Source organism: Adiantum capillus-veneris, chromosome 25 (genome assembly GCF_014529385.1).
Source record: "Adiantum capillus-veneris isolate H3 chromosome 25, ASM1452938v2, whole genome shotgun sequence".
Lineage (NCBI taxonomy): Eukaryota > Viridiplantae > Streptophyta > Polypodiopsida > Polypodiales > Pteridaceae > Adiantum > Adiantum capillus-veneris.
Window position 1 is genome coordinate 128107343 of NC_140955.1, and position 21480 is coordinate 128128822.

At 47.9% G+C, this 21480-nt stretch overlaps 1 protein-coding gene across 1 annotated transcript in view; it reads right to left on the minus strand.

Moving 5' to 3' along the window:
- Window positions 1-2436: 2436 nt before the first annotated feature.
- LOC147425633 (uncharacterized) overlaps window positions 2437-21480 on the minus strand; it is a 28686-nt gene continuing 9642 nt past the window's right edge. Inside the window, exon 2 of the mRNA XM_086500286.1 lies at window positions 2437-2739. Within this exon, the coding sequence (XP_086356412.1) occupies window positions 2560-2739 (180 nt within the window). The 3' untranslated portion in view covers window positions 2437-2559. The remainder of the gene's footprint in view (window positions 2740-21480) is intronic.

Below are 21480 nucleotides of genomic sequence, written 5' to 3' on the forward strand. Positions count from 1 at the left end.
GGAACACAATACTCAAACACGATCTATGGCAGCTCTACATCAGAGAGACATGGATCACACCTAGATAGCCTCTTCCCCCGAAGCTGTATTACAGTGAGCACTTCTTGACCATGCTAGACGAGGGGGGGTTCATTCAGAGACCATGCTACATGGACACATGTATGCCACATAGCTCACGAGTGGTGATTGGTCAACTCTGAGTATCAACACACCTGCTAGAGGTAGAGACAAGAAGAGCTTCTCATACCCCCGAGCTTAGAGGTTCTACCAGCTTTGCACGGAGAGGGTGAGGACAAGGACACTTTGTCTACAGATGTAGAGCATATAAGAGTATTAGAGACATATATGAGGCTCTTTCCATAGGACAGCCCACCCTACGACGGATCATGGAGTCTAGAGATCAGTGCCAGTTTGACGGTTTTCTAGTAGAGATACATAGACATAGAGAGAAACTGTTGGCACCTGCAGCAGCACCAGACGGTGACAGACAGTCACAACTTACAGACTTCCTAGAGAACCACAACCCTACTGCCACACGTCACATTGACGCAGAGGGGTCACCCCACAACAGGCTGAGACGGTCAGCGCTAGGAGATGCCCCCAAGCTCCAAGATACAAAGCTTCTAGACTTCACCACGTACAAATCCGGGAGATCCAGGCTCGCCACCAGCAGGCAGCCCAGAAGAGATTTTCTACGATGCTTGCAGACCCCGTTTCGATCATACGTGCAGCCCTCACACCACACCCACCCATGTACCAGTTCTTACACCCCAAGTTTGACATAGGATGGAGCTAGCTTGCTGCAATTCATGACTGTACTTCCCTGAGCATATAGATGTGCACCCATACCCCCTAGAAAGAGCTCCCCCCCCCCCCCCCCCCCCCCCCAAACCCCATATACCATGTATCTTGTATCCTACTAGCCTCCCAAGGATCACCCCCTCCCCCCTTACCACATGACCACATTTTGTTACTTTGTACTTTCATCCTTTCTTGATAGATGGAGGACACATGCACGTATATTTGATTTGTCTCATAGGCCGACTTTCGGCTCTAATAGACATAAAACGATCTCTCTCTCCTGCCTTTTCACGATTGGTAAACAAAACACAAAAGAAAGAGAGAATTTCTTGTGAGAACCACTTACAATAAGTGGAAAACCAGCAAGAGAAAGACAATAAATGTACCAAGAGAAAGAAATAGACAAGGCAAAGCTCGGATAGCTGCCGACTTTGACCAAACTCACATGGTGCGCAGGGACTTTGAGGTATGATTTATGAAAAGAATAATCGGCTGGACCTTCATGGTGTTGCCTAGACCTTCATTTGTATTCTGATTATTTCCGTCACTGTTCTTCATGTGCCACTTTGGCTTTCCATGGTTAGGCAGGAAGGGAAGTAGCGCTTGCAGACGATGGATCGTTAAGGGACATGCATGAAATTGCCCCATGTGCAATTAGGCATGAATGCGGGCGGCTGGAGTGCATTGCTGTCGAAAAGAGATGCCTCTACTGCATGAAATGAGATAACTCTACCGCACTGTATACTTGAAAAAATATGGCAGTTTGGACCATGGAACACCAGACCACTAACCTTGGTCCCAAGACAACCGCAGAATGGCTGTCCCTCCCAAATCCATACCCTGCAAAGGGTGTATCGTGTATTGCATGTGGATAATTGATTGCACATACTAACTTCCATTTGGCACTCGGGCTATCATCTACATATCATCTATGAGAGTTGGTCATGATCCTACTTGTTAGTGGTGTCATCCATTGTTCCTAGAATGTCCCAAGTGAAACTTGCACTACGGAAATTGAGAGAGACATGGAGAAATAGAAATAGAATACTGTATTAATGTCTGTGAAAGGCCATGTTGGCCTATGAGACAAACAGTTTACAATAATGCCCACTCAATGTCCATGTCCCTGTAGTATCATACAAGAACTAAAAAGAAAAACTGGTAGATGACAGCACCGAAGGAGGAGAGAAGATGGAGCCTCGATAGAATATACAAATCGTCTCTCAGCCTGCTGTGGAAGGACTAGCTCTCTTTCTACCAAGCCCTGGCATAGAGCAAGCCAAAGTCGTAAAATCAAGCACATGAAAGCAGAAGAAGGGAGCACCAACAGAGCACGAAGGGCCTCCATCTATAAGAGGATGGCCAATCGCCTCCACAACAAGGCACATGGCCCAAAAGAGCATAGCACAGAAGTAAAAATCAGGATTCGTGGAAGTTCCTGGGCAATCACCAAAACTAAGACAGAACTTTTGAGTGCAACATCCAACTGGAGGTAATGAACAATGCTGTTGCCAGCAAAACTCTGGTTATACACCATGCTATGGCTACAGTTGTTTGACATTCTGGTTGGCAAGCCACTCGAACGGAGATTAATCATTTATGCATAGAGAGAGTAGTTATCACAGTGGGGGCGTGTATAGATGCATAAGCTGAAAAAGTGCGCATACAAACCAATTGAAGCACAAGGTACTCACGTCAAAAACTGGGAGAAAAAAACCAATGTCTGAAAGCGCTCCCATTTGATAATTACACTATTTCTTAGATATCTTGCCTTATGGACTGGAACTGCTCTTGAAAGCCTTCACTCTCTTTAAGTCGCTTTACCCTTTGTTCTTGCAATTGCTTTTCATTTTCTTGAAGCTGCTCTCTGCACCTTTTTGACGAGGTTGCTACATAAATCTCGACCTCATTCCAAGAAGGTGCCTCCAACCTCTGCATCTGCATGAATATTCCAGAAAAGAGAATAAGCTTGACTTCAACATTTCTTGCACTTTTGCAGTTTCAAAGATGGCTTCCTCTATTATCATGATGCACTTCTTCTTTTTTATCACCTCTTTCTTCTGATTTTCTATCTGGTTTTCTTTGAACTCAAGAAGCCGCTCAAACTGCTCTCTACTCTCCTTGAACTTGAGTTGATACTCTGTCTGGCTAATTCTAACAAACTGTATTTTTTCAATGAAATTTAACAAACAAAACTTGGGAGGTATAGAAGCACGAGTTACATATGTAGTGGAGATGGACAAGGGAGGCTTTTGCCTTTAGAATTTTGACTCCTGAGGCTATTTGAGAGAGAGAAAGAAATAGTATATCAAAGTCTCTAAAAGGCTAATATAGCCTGTAAGACTATATAGTACCTGCAATGAGGGGTAAGACTAATTTGGGAAAAAATAAAACAAGCCCAAGGCTACAGATATTAGCTATCACTCTACAAGTACATCTGCAGTCCGAAATACACAAGGTTTCACTAGAAATCTATCTCTCTCTCTCTCTCTCTCTCTCTCTCTCTCTCTCTCTCTCTCTCTCTCTCTCTCAGAGATGACATCATGGTTTCAGGCGCATGGGTTCAGCATAGACACACTGCCCCCCTTCCAGTACTCACTGGATGCACCCTCTCTGACTCTCACACAGTCCGAGATCACCAGGCTCATCCACCGGGACCTGACTCAGCTAGACATTAGGAGGACATGGATACAGCCAGCACAGGAGCTGGGCACGAAGATGGCTTTCTACAGAGAGCATCTTCTCCAGCTTACGGAGGACGGTTTTGTGACGAGACCTAGATACATGGACACCCACTTGTCTCATGGGATACGGTGTGCTATTGGCCAGATACGCACATCTTCACATCAGCTGCGGATCGAGACTGGGAGATACAGCAGAGTACGAGCAGAGGCCAGGACATGCCTCCTATGCGACCTAGAGCCTGAGACAGAGTTGCACTACACATGCCACTGCCCCGTCTACTACGAGATACACAGCCGCTTCCACTGCTTGTTCAGAGAGGGCTTCGGACCACTCTCAAGAGTCATGCGGTACGAGGATCAGAGATGCTTGGGTTTGTTTTTGCTCGAGCTGCGCAGACACAGAGAGAGCCTGATGAGAGGAGAGGCCAGCCAGTCTCAGAGACGGATCACAGACTTCTTTAGAGCAGACACTGGACACCCAGAGGAGCTACTACCACAGCAGAGCTCGCCGCCTCATACCGGAGGCACACTGATCGACCGAGGGACCGAGCTAGGGAGATCCAGACGCCCATGACTGCGGAGGACTACACAGCATCGACGGAGGTTGCATTAGAGGATTCGGATCACTTTGGCCCAACATGCACGACGCCCGGTCAGGCTATTGACCATGGAGGAGATTGATGAGATCCGCCAGCGACCGATGCTGGATCTTTTGTGATCTGTGATTTAGCTATCCCACCTAGCTGGATCTTTTGTGATCTATGATTTAGCTATCCCACCTATCTGCTTAGATCACACCTAGCTGTTTCAGATTCCATAGCATTTTATTCCGTCATTTTATTTTGTCATTGTCATTTTTGTTACTCTGACTTTGTATCAGATCCACCACATTATAACTTTCTGGTCTCATAGGTCATTCTGGCCTTCTGAAGGCATTAATATAACATTTCATTTCATCTCTCTCTCTCTCTCTCTCTCTCTCTCTCTCTCTCTCTCTCTCTCTCTCTTCGACCGAGCACTTGAGCTACGGAAATCTAGACGGCCACGATTGAGGAGAGGGGCTATACAGCATCGACGGAGACTACAGCAGAGGATTCGAGCCATACTCTCTCAACATCCAGAGTGCAGATGAGGATGGATTCTAGTAGTAGTAGTATTTGTTCTAGTCTTTTTGTACCGAGACATGGTATCAGATTCACAATTTTGTAACAGTTTGGCCTTTTGAAGACGTAATATAACATTTCATTTCATTTATTTCTCTCTCTTAATGAAAAAGCGACTTGACCCTTTGCATTACATAGAATCGACCATCGGTCCATATGCAAAAAATATGGGAAAAACCCTAATGGATGTACAAAGAGATCATAAGGAAAAATCCCATAACAAACCATAGGAAACATCTGAAGATAAGGATACTTTAACCAGGAGGTAAAGCTTGAGGAGGCTCTCAGGGCACTCCCCCATGGTAACTGCCAAGGGGAGGATGGTTTGACTCCCAGCTTCTTCTTGGAGTACTGGGAGATGCTTGGTCAAGACTTATATAGTGAATACCAGTACACTCTGCACATTGGAGAGAAGCCAGATAGCATAAGTGAGGGCGTGATTTATCTTATCCCCAAGGAGGGGGGCTCTTTGGACGAAATTCGGTAGTGGCGACCCACTACCATTCTCAACTCAACCTACAAAATTCTAGCGAAGGTTCTGAGTTTGAGAATTCAATCGCTACTTGAGAGCATCATACATGAGACATAGACGAGTTTTGTCAAGGAGCATAGTATCCTTGACAACACTTTTTCCTTTTGGAAGGTGACTGCTCTTGCTCGTCTTTCGAGGAGAGGATCTTGTGGGTGCTCCTTCTCGACTTTGAGAAGGCTTATGAAAAAGTTGACTAGGGCTTTCTTGAGGATACCATGCGCCGGATGGGCTTTTCAGATGCATGGATTAGAGGGGTGTCAGCTCTTTATAGGCGTGCACATAGTCAAGTGTTGCTGGCAGGGGGACAAGGGGAACGGTTCCTGCTCACAGAGTCAGTACGACAAGGTCGCCCTCTTGCCCCCTTATTCCTATTCGATGCCGAGGCGATGAGTAGATTTTTGACTTCATAGGAGGTTGGTTTCCGTGGATTAAAGCTACCTATTCGGGGAGATGAGCTTGTGGATGTTGAGTTTGCTGATGACTTGAGCGTGTTTTTGGAGAGCCGAGAGGCTAGTTTACACAGGCGTGAGCAGTCTCTTGAGGTGTTCTGTTGCCTATCGGGAGCATTGATCAAGTGATGGAAGAAAATGGTTGATAGTGCTCCCACGCCCAATTGATCGCCTAGAGAGGGCTTCAGGTGGATCCCCCCCAGGGACACCAGTTCGATACTTGCGCTGCCAGGTTGGCCTAGACCTGTCACGAGTGCAGTACATTGCTCCTCTCCTCCTTTCCATCACGAGGAAATTGTTGCATTGGAGCATGGCACGGCTTTCGCTTGCTGGTAGGGTTGTAGTGGCCAACCAAGTGCTTTTGGCTACTATGTGGTGCATCATGTCTTGCTGGATTTTCTTGAGTTCTTGCATCAGCCAATAGGAGAGGTTGATCAGGGACTTTTTTGTGGTTGGGGTGAGAGACAGTCTGCTCGGGCCAAAGTTTCTTGGCAGGTGAGTACTTTACCTTGCTCTTAAGGAGGGTTGGGGATCATCGACCCGGCGCCGCAGAGTAGTGTTAGAGTTTTGGCATCTCAAGTGAACTGCCCAATGTGAACCCATTATTTATTTTAGCTTTTAGGTATTTCTTTTACTTGTTTGTCAAAGTCTCGGTAGGGCAATTTACTGAAGTGGGTATATATGTGACCCCTTGCCCCCATCATTGTATCAGTTAATCAACGCCAAGGTTGATTGGCTCAAGAGACTCTCTCTCTCTCTCTCTCTCTCTCTCTCTCTCTCTCTCTCTCTCTCTCTCTCTCTGCCCCCCTTCCGACTCCCAAACTGGCACGTGTGCACCTTCTTTGTGGTGCGACCCTCTATACCTCCTCCCCCACCATCCACTGCGCATTCTCCGACCCCTAGGCACGTCCTCTCTCTCTCTCTCTCTCTCTCTCTCTCTCTCTCTCTCTCTCTCTTTGCCCCCCTTCCGACTCCCAAACTGGCACGTGTGCACCTTCTTTGTGGTGCGACCCTCTATACCTCCTCCCCCACCATCCACTGCGCATTCTCCGACCCCTAGGCAGGTCCTCTCTCTCTCTCTCTCTCTCTCTCTCTCTCTCTCTCTCTCTCTCTCTCTCTCTCTTTGCCCCCCTTCCGACTCCCAAACTAGCACGTGTGCACCTTCTTTGTGGTGCGACCCTCTATACCTCCTCCCCCACCATCCACTGCGCATTCTCCGACCCCTAGGCAGGTCCTCTCTCTCTCTCTCTCTCTCTCTCTCTCTCTCTCTCTCTCTCTCTCTCTCTCTCTCTCTCTCTCTCTCTCCACACCATGGGTTTGGACCTCTCTCTCACTATTTTTAAGGTTTCGCCACCACTTTTTTACTGTTTTTTAAGGTTTCAAAACTGTTCGTTGCTGTTTTTAGGGTTTCGTCACTGTTTTATACTGTTTTTTTAGGCTTCATCGCTGATTTTCTCTGTTTCTTAGGGTTTCACAAGCGTTTCCTGCTGGTTTTTAAGGTTTTCTCTTGTGTTTTATTGTTGTTTTAGAGTCTCTCTCTCATTTCATTTCATCTCTCTCTCTCTCTCTCTCTCTCTCTCTCTCTCAGGCCGGTTGGGATAGCAGTCGATCATGCTACCTTGTCTTTCACTTTATCGTTCCAGTTCAGCACAGCTCCATTGGGAGAGGCCTCCACACATACTCAATATACCTTCACGAGGGAGACAAATCATGCGTACACTGATGAGATATACAGGCAGCTATGCACTCAGGTGCCATGACGACCACTAGATGAGCTCACCCAGATTCTGACAGAGACGCTACATGATGCAGCCTCAAAGGCATATCCCCACAGCCAGCCTACACGCAGACGATCTGGGAGCATGCCTCAGAACAGTTGGTATGATGAGGAGTGTAAAGAGATGAGGATCAGAAAGGTGCTCATGGGTACTACTACACATAGACAATCACGGATTACCTTCCACCGCCTAGTACGACGAAAGAAGAGGGCTTACCTATCTCAATTAGAGCGTGATCTGTATCAGCTGTTTATGAGTCAGGACTCTAGTGAAGCATGGAGGCTTTTCAATGAGCACTCTCCACCACCAGCCATCACTTCCACAGAGACATGGGGAGAATATGCTACATTAGTTACCGGGGAACGCCCCCTAGCCCCCGTTCCGGCGTTCCGGGGGGCAGTTCCCTTCCCGAACGTTCCGGAATGTCCCGGAATGTCTGACGTTCGGGGTGGCCAATGCAAACCGGAACGGCCGTTCCGGAACGTTCCGAAACGCCCTCGGACCGTTCCGGAATGCCCCTGGAACGGCCAACGGCTACAAACAAATTTGGCAAAAATTGAAAAAATTGAAGTAAATGTTTGGGCTTCTTTTGAAAGTGTGCAAGGAGGACTCATAAAATGCACCCCCCTCCCCCTTTCTCTTCACAAGCTAATCCTCAAGGCTCAATCTCTCTCCCTCTCACTCTCAAGATCTCTCCCTCTCAAGACTCACTCTCTCAAGGCTCAAGGCTTCAAGCCTTCAAGCTCTCTTCCTCTCCCTCCCACTCTCTCAAATCTCTCCCTCTCCATCTCACTCTCTCTCTCTCTCTCTCTCTCTCTCTCTCTCTCTCTCTCATCATCTAGTCATAGCAAGGTTGAATGGTCTTCAAAACGAGTTTTTTGTGAGTATTAGAGTCAAAGCACTCTAATACTCCTTGTATTTAAACACAAGGAGCTAAAAATTGCACTATTTGGGTGTTTTTTATACCTCCCGTTCCGCGACGTTCCCGTTCCGGACCCCTAGCCGTTCCCCCGTTCCGCGGGGATCCCGTTGCCGTTCTCGCTCCGCGTTCCGGGTAACTATGCTCTCTACACATCATCAAGGCGGCTCTGATCCTCCAGAGGCATGCCCAGAAACATGTACTTTCTTTACTAGTGAGAGGGTAAGGAAAGCCATTGACAAGATGAAGACAGGAAGAGCACAGGATCATGATAGTCTGGTAGCAGAGCACTTTATACATGCCAGAGATATGCTTGCAGAGCCTCTTGCTATGATGTTTAATAGAGCCATGTATGAGGGTTTCCCTAAGACCTGGAGTATGTCCACTATCGTGCCTATCTTCAAGTCGGGAGATCATATGCTTCCTGGGAATTACCCGAACCATCATGGTTGGTCACACTCTGGCTAGGCTATATGCATCAATTCTTGAGCATGAGCTGAGTGGATGGGCAGAGAGGGAGGGCATACGGGCAGCAGCACAGGCAAGGTTCAGGAGAGGTTTCTCCACTCTTGACCAGATTTTGACACTCAGAGCCATTATTGAGGCGGGTAGACACCTTCGCAGGAGGATATATTGTAGCTTTGTGGATTTCCGCAAAGCCTTTGATACAGTGCCCCGAGCCAGACTCATACACAGATTGCAGGACATGGGGGTGCCCATAGAGCTGATCTAGGGGATCTTAGCTTTATACAGGACAGTGGTAGGATAGGTACGCACTACTCAAGGCATGTCCGACATGGTTCACTCCACCATTGGGGTGAAACAGGGTTGTCCCCTATCTCCAACTCTCTTTGGGATATATGTAGATGAGTTTTTCAATTATGTACATACAGAGGGTGATAGAGGTGCTCAGTTTGCAGGGACATGGATTCCGTTGCTATTATATGCTGATGATATTGTGTTGATCTCCGATTCTCCAGAGGGGATGCAACGTCATTTGGATGCATTGCATGGATTTGCACGGGACAGTGGATTGTCTGTGAACTTGGTAAGACCAAGGTAATGGTGTTTAACACCATGGCACAGTGGGTAAGGAGGCCTGCCCCCACTTTTACATATGGTCAAGAGATTGTGCAATATGCAAATACATACACTTATCTTGGGCGGTTTTTAGTGGTCCAGTATTTTCCCTGAGGCGTGCAGCAAATACCCGATTGACCAGAGCCTATGCAGCATTAGGGAGACTTGAGAGGATATGTTCGTAGGTTCAGTTCCACGAACCTCGGACAAAGCTTTGGCTCTTTGACACTTTGGTCGCTTCGGCCATGCTGTACGGAATGGAGATATGGGGCCCCTCAGTTGATCACCATAGCAGAGCTGGCAGTACTGATGGATGGAGATGTATGGAGAAACCCTTGGTGTCTATGATTTCTCGGATGATTAGGGCCAAGGCCTCAATACCACATGGCAGTGTTAGGGCGGAGCTCGCTGCTCCTCCATTGGTAGTGGAGGCACTCACTCGATCAGTTTCATTTATGCATAGCACTTGGGCTCTCCCTAGAGACAGATATGCTCGATTAGCACTAGAATCTTCGCGACAGCTGGCATTGCAAGGAGATAGATCATGTTGGTATGCAAAGATGGCATCTTGGTTTTAGTTACATGGTTTTAGTATGGATCGGCCACCCCCATTTCAGTACTCTCTGGATGCACCCTCCATCTCCCTCACTAGGGCAGAGATTACTAGGCTCATCAGCTAGGACTTGATTCAGCTAGATACGAAGAGGACATGGATACAACCTACACATGAGCTAGGTACGAAGATGACTTTCTATAGAGAGCATCTTCTCCAACTCACGGAGGATGGATTTGTGATCAGACCAGGATACATGGACACTCATCTATCCCACAGGATCCAATGTGCTATTGGTCAGATACGCACATCCTCACATCAGCTAGAGATCGAGATAGGCAGATTTAGAGGAGTACCCGCTGAGTCCAGGATTTGTCAGGTGTGCATGATAGAGCCAGAGACAGAGCTACATTACATATGTCACTGCCCAGTATACTATGAGATACGAGGCCGCTTTCACTGTCTATTCAGAGAGGGTTTTGGGCCACTTTCTAGAGTCATGAGATACGAGGACCAGAGATGCCTCGGATTATACTTACTGGAGATTCACAAACACAAAGAGGACCTCTTGAAGAGGGGCACAATGAGAGATCCAGCAACAGCGGAAGATTACAGATTTCTTTCAGTCATAGACAGAGGAGTCCGAGCAGCCCCAACAACATAACAACACCAGAGGCACCAGAGGCATACTGCTTGATCGTGCGATAGAGTTGGGGCGGTCCCGTCGCCCACGGACGATAGAGGATCCATACCATACTGGCGCGACATAGGAGCCGTCTCAACAGATTGCCTACCTTGGAGGACATTGAATCTCTATAGCCTTTTGGATACTGATGTATATGTATGTGATGCCTCGACTGTCAGAGAGCTCCATTGTATAAGCTCACCCCTTTGTATTCCCCTTGTATCAGCAGAGATTTTCAGCATGCTCATACGCTCCCGACAGGGTCCAGAGCGGTGCAGGGGGTTTGGAGAGGGTGGGGAATCAATGTTACAGCCCCAAGTGGGCTAAAAACAGAGAAAACAGCAGTGTATATGGCTGAAATCTGTAGCAAATGAAGAGGATTCTCGCCGGCAATGCACCGGATGCAAAACCGGGAAGAAAGGCAAGATCCAAATGGGTATGGCTAGCGCTCCCCCTCTGTTGCAAAAGCGCTGCTCTGCTGTCCTGAAAACGCAGATCTAGCTGAAAATGCAGGTGAACAGAGTGTTTTCCGGCGACGAAAATGTCCCAGAAAGGTAGCGCTGGCAGCCAGAAAGTGATCGCCAAGTGTAGGAGCAAAAAATGCAGGTGGAGAAGGTCCTCCGCGATGAAAACTCTCCAAGTTCCATCGCTTGCCTGGCTTTTGCAAAACACTGGCAGATCTGTGGAAAATGCTCGTTGATTTGATCCCTTGGGAGGAGAACCTCATGCGGATGATGCGCCTTGGACTCAACTAGCGACTGATACCATGTGAGAGTGCACGTGTGCGGAAGCATGAGAGAGGAGAGAGAAAGAGACAGTAGACCATAAACGCAGGATATGGTGAAGAGGGGGCTGATCGCCACAAACGCAAGATATGGTGATTGCCCCCCATGACTACCATGAGCAGAAGACGCAATACACAATGATCAAATGATGTGGAAGTGGGTACCCCCTGGCCCCATAAATAGGTGCCCAAGGGGAGGTAGGACAATGCCTCGAAAAATCCCCCATGACTCAACAAGAAAACAAATATATATGAGGGCGCCCGGACAAGGTGGGTGGCCGGCCCCAAACTCAGGCGGCCAGACTAGGTACAACCTAGACTATGGGTGGCCAGCCCGGAGACATACTAGCCATACAAGTATGCCCTAGACCTATGTGAAGCAGCAGAGTGGTGTAAGTCTAACAACATTGTAGAGTCTTTGCCGCATGCAAAGCAATGGTGCATTGGGGGTTACTTCAACATGTTGGAGGATCCCTCTGACAGAATTGGAGGTAGCCATGCTACTGTGCACCGTGCTGAGTTGGCAGTTTGGGAGAGGCTATGTATGACCTTGAGGGTTTCATATGTTTGGCAGCACTCTGGCTTTGTGAGGCCCCCAGACAGCTTAGCCTTCTCTCGCTCAAACCGCAGAGTGGGAGGAGTGAATTTATCTCGGATAGATCACTTCTACACCAGTGACCACATCTATGACATGGGTGGGTCTGTTTGCATTTTGGCTTGGACACCTTTTTCGGACCATGCACCAGTGATCCTCACTGTGACAGACAGAGGAGGGGGAGCACGATGCTACGCATCCCTGAGAGGATCTTGTTGGACTATGAGCTCAGAGAGCAAGTGGTGGCTCTTTGGACAGAGGGCTTGGACACGCAGAACTCCCCTGCTGACAGAGTGGCCTTTGGACTTGCTCAGCTTAGTTGCTTCTTCCTCCAGGAGTCTACGGCTCCTGCCTGGCTACAACGAGGAGGGAGGAGAAGCGTCTCCGACGTGGTGTTGCTTCCTTGCAGAGGATGCAGGAGCAGCACCCAGACAATCCTTAGTTGGACGAGCAGTTGCAACAGGCTCGTCAGGAGCTAGCCAGCATAGAGGAGAGGCGCCATGAGTTTGCTTTCCATCAACAGGCATCTTAATGGACCCAGGTGGGTGACAGAGTGATTGAGGCGTTCTTTGAGACAGTGGGACCCTGTCATGTGCACACCAGTGTCAGCCAGTTGAGGAGACCCGACGGGTCAGTTGCTTTACAGCCAGAGGATATGCGTGCAATTACTATTGACTTTTATCGTGACCTGCTGTCAACAGAGCCTCAATCAGAGAGTCACGATGCATGCAGAGAGCAGGTTTGGGCACAGATGTCGTGTCTTGTGACTGAGGAGATGCGCCAGAGGCTTGAGCTGCCTCTTCAGCTAGAGGAGCTCCATGAGGCCCTGAAAAGCACTTCCCCGAGGTAGTTTCCCTGGTGAGGATGGTTAGACTCCCAGTTTTTTCTTGGAGTACTGGGACTTGCTTGGCTCAGACCTTTGCAGCGCTTTTCAATACATCTTGCACACAGGAGAGATGCCTGATAGCATGAGTGAGGGCTTGATCTACCTCATTCCCAAGGAGGGTGGCTCCTTGGATGAGATTCGGCAACGGCGGCCCATCACCATCCTCAACTCAGCCTACAAAATTCTAGCCAAGGCTCTAAGTTTGAGGATTCAACCACTTCTAGAGAGCATTATATATGGGACCCAGACAGGTTTTGTCAAGGAGCGCAGTATCCTTGACAACATCTTCACTTTTTGGGAAGCGTCTGCCCTCGCACGCCTCCGAGGATCAGGTGATACTTCTTCTTGATTTTGAGAAGGCTTACGAGAGAGTTGACGGGGACTTCTTGGAGGGCACTCTACGTAGGATGGGTTTCTTAGATGCTTGGATCAAAGGTGTGTCAGCTCTCTACAAACGTGCTCGGTCAGACATGGTTGCCCTCTAGCCCCCTTCCTCTTTCTGTTCTATGTTGAGGCGAGCAGATTCTTGATTTCACAGCACGTTGGTCTGTGTGGCTTAGCGCTCCCTGTTTGGGGCGATGACTCAGCTTTTTACTTGGAGGGCTTGGAGGCCAACCTGCACAGGTGTAAGCGGCTCTAGAGACGTTTTGCTAGCATCAGGCGCACTGATCAACTGGAGGAAGACAATGGCTTTCTGGGTTGGCAGTGCTCCTACGCCTGATTGGTTGCCAGGTGAGGGTTTTAGATGGATTCCCCCAGGGACTGCAGTTCGCTACTTGGACTGTCAGGTTGGCCTTGACTTGTCTCCTGAGCAACAGATTGCTCCCCTCCTCCTGTCCATCAGGAGGAAGTTGCTACATTGGAGTTTGGCACGACTCTCTTTCGCAAGAAGAGTTGTAGTGGCCAGCCAAGTGTTGTTGGCTACTAAGTGGTACATTATGTCCTGTTGGATCTTTTCGAGCTCCTGCATCAGCCAGTTAGAGAGGCTGATCAGGAACTTTCTTTGATCAGGGTGCACCACCCAGGTAGCCCGGGCCAAAGTAGCCTGGCAAGTCATCACTCTACCATGTTCTCAGGGGGGGTTGGGGATCATAGACCCAGCACAGCAGAGCAAAGCCCTTCTTGGGAATTTTGTTGTTAGAGGACTACTTCCAGGAGAGGAGCCCTGGAAGGAGTTTTTGCTTCAGCAGCTTAGAGCTTGAGTACCTCAGGCAGGAGGCCCTTGGAGACCTTCCATCAGATGGATCTTTACAGAGATGCGCAAAGTTGGTATAAGCAAGAGACTGGAGGATTGTTTTGCTGCGAACTTACTTCGCTCTTGGGAGTAGCTGCGGAGTGGCCTGGAGCAGCACCAGCCCACTTGCACGGAGGAGCTCTTGAGACAACCCCTTGTTTGGAACCCCATGGTTAGCACTCAGAGAGGCCACTTGGTTGGTAATAGGCCTCATGTTTCTTGGGGTCCCATGGCAGAGGGTCCAGCACGCACTCTAGGCGATTGACTTCAGTTCTCAAGTTTGCCAGAGGAGAACCAGAGCATCCAGCTGCAAGGCTTGAGAGGGGTGCAGAGCATGTGTCAGGACATCACAGAGGCTTTACCAGTTGAGTGGCTCACTCCTCTAGAGACAGCAGCTCCCAAATGGATGGGGGCCTTCACGCAAATGGAGGTCCTCATTGCAGTTCAAGCTTGCTCAGAGACTGTACCCTTCATGTTCTTCGAGATGCACGGCGAGGGTCAACTACATAGAGTCTCAGTAGAGGCTCCACAGGTTGCAGAGTGTTGTTTTCAGAGGATACGAGTAGTGAGCATCTTTGGGAGGACTTGTGTCATAGATCCTGACCCAACACCTCTTGAGACAGGCCATTGGAGGCTTTGGTCTTAAGAGAGCTGCCCTCTGGCACGAGTGCAATGGGATCCTAGAGAGTGATTTTGGAGGGACCCTTTCTCTTCGGCCGACCACCCAGGGGTCCCTTTCTTTCAGTACATTGTTTAATTGGGTTGCCACATACTGGTAGCACGAAAAGAGGCTCGTCTTGCTACAGCACTTCATTGGTAGGAGGGTCTCACAGATGAGTTCTTGTCACCCTTTTGGGCAAGGTTGTGGGACTCCAGACAGTTGCGGCGAGTCACTTTGTTCCAATGGCTAGTTGCACACAGAGCTATAACAAAGGGGAGCTAGATAGTATATAGTGGCCTTTCGACAACATGTGCAGCTTGTGACCTTCCTTTGGAGAGTCTGCGTCACTGTCTTTGGGACTGCCCTATGGGCACAGCAGGTTTGGCTTCGAGTCCTTCGGCTGATGCCAGCTCTTTCCACAGCGCGACAGTACACTTGAAGGGCAACTGCTTGGTCCACCCTCACGGGCCCTGCACTACAGTTTGAGCTATCTTTGGGGGGTCGACCTACACACCAGCTTGCTACAGAGCTTACCCCACACGAGTGGTGCAGAGTGAGAGAGGTGTTGATCCACACTCTCATGGCACAGTCCGAGAGACTTCAGGGCAGCTCTAACCGCATGCGGGAGCGCACAAAGGTGTTCCTACAACTCTGGCGCCCTGGGCCTTTCTTCACCATGGTCTGGGGTGAGCCCAGATGGCACTACCGTCCACCTGTGTGGCTTTTTCCTCCTCCCATCTCTTGATTGTCACGTGACACATCCAACCCTATGTGTCCGTGGACAAGCTACGGCATGATCAGGGTTTAGGGTTTAGGGTTGGTGCATCAGTTTCCATGCATCATCATTGTACCACTTTGTGCAAACAATAGTAGACCACTCTCGCCGACGAGAGTGGGGCCTTCGGAGGAGGGTTTTACGTCTCTGGTGTCGTATCTCTCTTCTCTATCTCTCAGTCTCATACACTTGCACGCACAGTGTCCATTCACTTTGTTTGTGATCATAGCATTCTCTCATTAAGAACGGAAGGCTCTCCCTTCCATAAGAACAAAAGGAACCTTGAGCACAGTTCGGAGTACTCATCTTGAGCAAAGCGCAAACATTCATTCCGCTGCACCTAACATTGGTATCAGAGCTTTGGCAATGTTCTGTATCGCTCAAGGAAAGAACCACATAATTTTTTTTGCTTGTTGCGGTCGCACGAACCCAAGTTCGCTTGGGCGTGTCGATTCCTAATCGTGTTTTTGAAGAGTGACAGGAATCCCAAGAAAGAAGGGCTTGTCCAGCCTCCCCTTGTGTCTCTTTTCACTCATTGAGAGCGGACTGTGCACTTAGCAGCCGGCCAATTGACGTGAGGTGGAAAAAAGCAACCTTGGTGTGAGCGCAAGGCCGCCAAGGGGTGCGCCCGCAGAAAAGAGTAGAACTCGGATGAAGAGAAGATCCTTCTCAAACACAAATTGCAAGCGAAAGAAAACCTCAAGAACCTCAAGATCCTCAAGAACCCAAGAACCCAAGACCCTTAAGAACCCAAGTTCCTAGTGGAGTTAAGAACCAAAGATCATAGTGCATAGTCGTCACCCGAAGCGTAATGGATACTTCGCATATAGGTGATGAGCATGAGAGAGGCGATGAAGAATTTTCCCCACCAAGAGATTTTTTCGACCCTCCCCCTTCGCCATCTACGCCACCAAGTGTACCCAACCCTCTGGAGACAATGGTCAACCAGATGATGGATATGATGGACAAACAAGAAGCAAATCGCCTTGCTTTAGAGCGCGAGCGCGACGAACGCAAAGAAAGAAAACAACAAAGAAAGGCGGAAGCGGCATCACGAAGCGCAGCCTTGGAGGCCGAGCGTGCCGATCAAAGCGCGGCCTTGGAGATCGAGCATGAGGCTCAACGAGAACTACGCACTCAAGAATTGATTCGACAAGTACTAGCCTCGAAGTCTGACCCACCCAAAGATCGTGGGAGTTCCTCAAGTGGTGGAAGCCACGATGCGGATTCCAACCATCCAATCACAGAGCGACAACTAAGAAGACAGGAAATAGCAAGGTTTTGACGACAACTATGTACCTTGCCGGAGATGCCATCAATTGGTACCACGCATGGCAAGAGGCACAGCTAGCCGCGCACCTAGAGGAAGCCGACGAACTCACGCCCCTTTCCTTCAATTGGGCTGATTTCCAAGACAAGCTCAAGGCGCGGTTTATGCCACCTCAGTACCTTGCACGATTGAAGGACGATTGGCGCGCTCTTAAGCAAAATGGTATGCCGGTTGTCTTTTCTAATCATGTTTTGCAGCTAGGTATCCAATTACGCAAGTCGGATGATGAACGCAAAGAGGCATTCCTTTATGATTGGACGAGTATATCAAGTACAATGTAGAGGTGCTCGATCCAATCGATCTCAACAAGGCGGTAGCGATTGCTCTCGCACAGGAGATGAAACACAATAAGGGAAAGCCTAAGGAGAACAAGACTTCCACAAGTACCTCGCAGACTTCTCAGAACCCTCAAAACGGTAAGAATGGTAAGAACGGTAACTCTTCTAACCAATCTTCCAACAGTCTCTCAGAAAAGAATTCTTCCAATGAATCTAAGGGTAAGGCTAACACAATTGTTAAACCTAAGCTTACTCCATATGAAAAAGGTAGCACAAGGAATTGTAGGAGGATACATCACGTCAGAAGAGCAAAGCACTTATTCTAAGGAAGGTCGTTGTTTTCATTGTCACATTAAGGGTCACATAAAAAGAACATGTCCTAAGCTTGAATCGAATGAATCTAAAAAATCCACAGAACCCACTTCCTCTGTCCATGCAATTAATGATAACACAAGTGTGCCCCAAGTTTCTCATGACCCTCCCATTGATGATTCTCTCATTAAATGTTATGGTCATATGACAGGGCAGCGTTTTGTCATATTGTTTGACCCAGGTAGTATACATGATGTGATCAATCCCTCTCTTGTTGAGAGAGCCCGCCTAGAAGTTAGTCAGAGATCTCCTATCGAGGTCTCTGGCTTTGTTCCCGGTATGGACGCTCTCATCACAGAGGAGTGCCTTGATGTGTTGTTTGCAATTCAACAAGCTGCCTTCACTGGAAGATTTGTTGTCTCTCCTCTCTCAAGATGTGATATGATTTTGGGCATTCGATGGTTTCGTGATGCTAACCCTCTCATTGATTGGGAGGCTAACACTTTCACTCTAATGCCAAAAGTGATTCTCCCATTGTCATTCATGGAGAGGACATTGTTCATTCTCCATCTCTCATTGCTAATAAGCAGGACAAGATTGAACGGATTCATGCAAAGGAGACTCTCTCAGTCTCTTTTTCTCCAAAGCATGCCACACAGGATTTGCATGATTGTGAGCAGCATGATGATTTGATTGACAATGATCAGCATGATGATTTGGATGATTAAGACAAGCATGATGATTTGCATGATCAAGACGTGATTTCTCACAAGCATGATGAGTTGCATGAAGACGATGTGATTGTTCACAAGAAGGATGATGTGTTAGTTGATACTTTCGCTAGTGAAGCTAACCTCATTGCAAATTCGATCAATTACGAAGAATCAATCTTGGCTTTCGAGTCGAGGTCCAAAGAACCCCCTCAAGAAGAACCGATCTTGGCTCTCGAGCCTAGGTCCAAAGAACCCTCACAAGAAGTATTATGTGTTCGCATGATTGATACACACGCATTGTTCGAGTATTTCATTCGTGATCGTTTCCTGTATTTTAGTCAGCGTCTTTATGTGATCCCTTTTCCTAGGCATGACATTGTATGTTGAGCACGTTTCTCTCATGGATGAGCACGAATGTATGCGGATTTCTCATGAAAAGCTGAAAAGTATGCATTCAAGGAAGTCACATTCCATGTCTCTTCCTTGGCACGACACAGTTTCCGAACGAGCACATGAAAGTATGAGCACCAAGCGTGGGCATTTCCATTGTGTTTTGCCACAGTTGATTGCTCTAGATCATAAGAGAAAGATTCGATCTCATTGTTTGCGTGTATGTGGTGAACGGTTTGGCATTCCGTCTATGGGTTCATTTACATTGCATGCACAATCTCTAGAGAGGACAATATTTTTTCCATTCACTTTACATGGAATGGGTATGTTCATGGTTTTGTGCTGGAAATGGTTTCAGAAATTTTCAGCCATGGAGATTCTTGAAGAAGAAAGAAGCATGACTCTAGAGGAAGTTGAAGCATGGAAGGAGCCACAGAAGACTTGGTGTCGCTTTCGGCAAGGCCCAAAGAAGCAAGCATTGCAGACCTTTATGAAGTTTAAGTACCGCACAACCCACACATCAGAGTGGGCCGGCGAAGAGTCCCTTCCAAGATTCCGGATGCTATTGGCGATCTCCCTCGACGCCATAGAGTTCGGTACCAGTACCTCACTTTGAAAAGGAGGGGATGTCACGTGACACATCCAACCCTATGTGTCCGTGGACAAGCTACAGCATGATCAGGGTAGGTTGCATCAGTCCATTGCATCGTCATTGTACCACTTTGTGAAATCATAAGTAGACCACTCTCGCCGACGAGAGTGGGGCCTTCGGAGGAGGGTTTTACAACGTCTCTGGTGTCGTATCTCTCTTCTCTCTCTATCTCTCAGTCTCATACACTTGCACGCACAGTGTCCATTCGCTTTGTTTGTGATCATAGCACTCTCTCATTAAGAACGGAAGGCTCTACCTTCCATAAGAACAAAAGGAACCTTGAGCACAGTTCGGAGCACTCATCTTGAGCAAAGCGCAAACATTCATTCCGCTGCACCTAACATTGGTATCAAAGCTTTGGCAGTGTTTTGCATCACTTTGGTATCAAAGCTTTGGCAGTGTTTTGCATCACTCAAGGAAAAAACCACAAGAACCACAAAAAAAAAAATGCTTATTGAGGTCACACGAACCCAAGTTCGCTTGGGCGTGTCGATTCCTAATCGTGTTTTTTGAAGAGTGACAGGAATCCCAAGAAAGAAGGGCTTGTCCAGCCTCCCCTTGTGTCTCTTTTCACTCATTGAGAGCGGACCGTGCATTTCGCGGCCGGCCAATCGATGTGAGGTGGGAAAAAGCAACCTTGGTGTGAGCGCCAGGCCGCCAAGGGGTGCGCCCACGGAAAAGAGTAGAACTCGGGTGAAGAGAAGATCCTTCTCAAACACGGTTTGCAAGCGAAAGAAAACCTCAAGAACCTCAAGATCCTCAAGAACCCAAGAACCTCAAGAACCTCAAGACCCTCAAGAACCCAAGTTCCTCGTGAACTTAAGAACCCAAGACCACAAGAACCCACGACTTCAGAATGGTCATCACTCGAAGCGGACTGGATACGTCTCTTTGAGGTGATGAGTATGCGAGAGGCGAAGAAGAATTTTCCCCACCAGGAGGTTTTTCTGACCCTTTCCCATCTACGACAAGGATTGCACTAACTCCTATGGAGGCTTTCAACAAGAGGATGATGGACAGGAAGTTAGAAAGCGAAGAAAGAATCGCAGCCATCGAGCAGTACCAAGAAAGAATGGCAGCCATAGCGCGTGAGAGCGAGCAAGCACGCTTGGAAGCCAAAGCAAGAGAAGCAAAATTTGATCGCGAGAACAAAGCAAGACTACAAGAGTTCTTGCGACTCTTTTCTCAAGTTCATGCACATATGCAAGAGAATCGGGAAAAGGAGACTCTCTCAGTCTCTTCTTCTCCAAAGCATGATACACAGGATTTGCATGATTGTGTGAAGCATGATGATGATTTGAATGACAATGATCTGCATGATGATTTGGATGATAATGACAAGCATGATGATTTGCATGATCAAGATGTGATTTCTCATAAGCATGATGAGTTGCATGAAGAAGATGTGATTGTTCACAAAAAAGATGATGTGTTAGTGGATACTTTTTCTAGCGAAGCTAACCTCGTTGTAGATTCAATCACTCACGAAGAACCGATCTTGGCTTTCGAGTCGAGGTCCAAAGAACCCCCACAGGACAATTCAATCATTCACGAAGAACCGATCTTGGCTCTCGAGCCTAGGTCCAAAGAACCCTCACAGGAAGTATTATGTGTTCGCATGATTGATACGCACGCATTGTTCGAATGTTTCATTCGTGATCGTTTCCTGTATTTTAGTCAGCATCGTTATGTGATCCCTTTTCCTAGGCATGACATATTGTATGTTGAGCACGTTTCTCTCATGGATGAGCACGAATGTATGCGGATTTTTCATAAAAAGCTGAAAAGTATGTATGTCAGGAAGTCACATTCCATGTCTCTTCCTTGGCATGACACAGTTTCCGAACGAGCACATGAACGTATGAGCACCAAGCGTGGGCATTTCCATTGTGTTTTGCCACAATTGATTGCTCTAGATCATAAGAGAAAGATTCGATCTCATAGTTTGCATGTGTTTGATGAACGGGTTGTCACTCCGTCTCTATATTCATCTACATTGCATACACAGTCTTTAGAGAAGACAAGATTTTTTCCATTCACTTTACATGGAATAGGTATGTTCATGGTTTTGTGTTGGAAGTGGTTTCAGGAATTTTCAGCCATGGAGATTCTTGAAGAAGAAGGAAGCATGACTCTCGACAAAGTTGAAGCATTGAAGGAGCCAGAGAAGACTTTGTGTCGCTTTCGGCGCGGCCCAAAGAAGCAAGCGTTGCAAACCTTTATGAA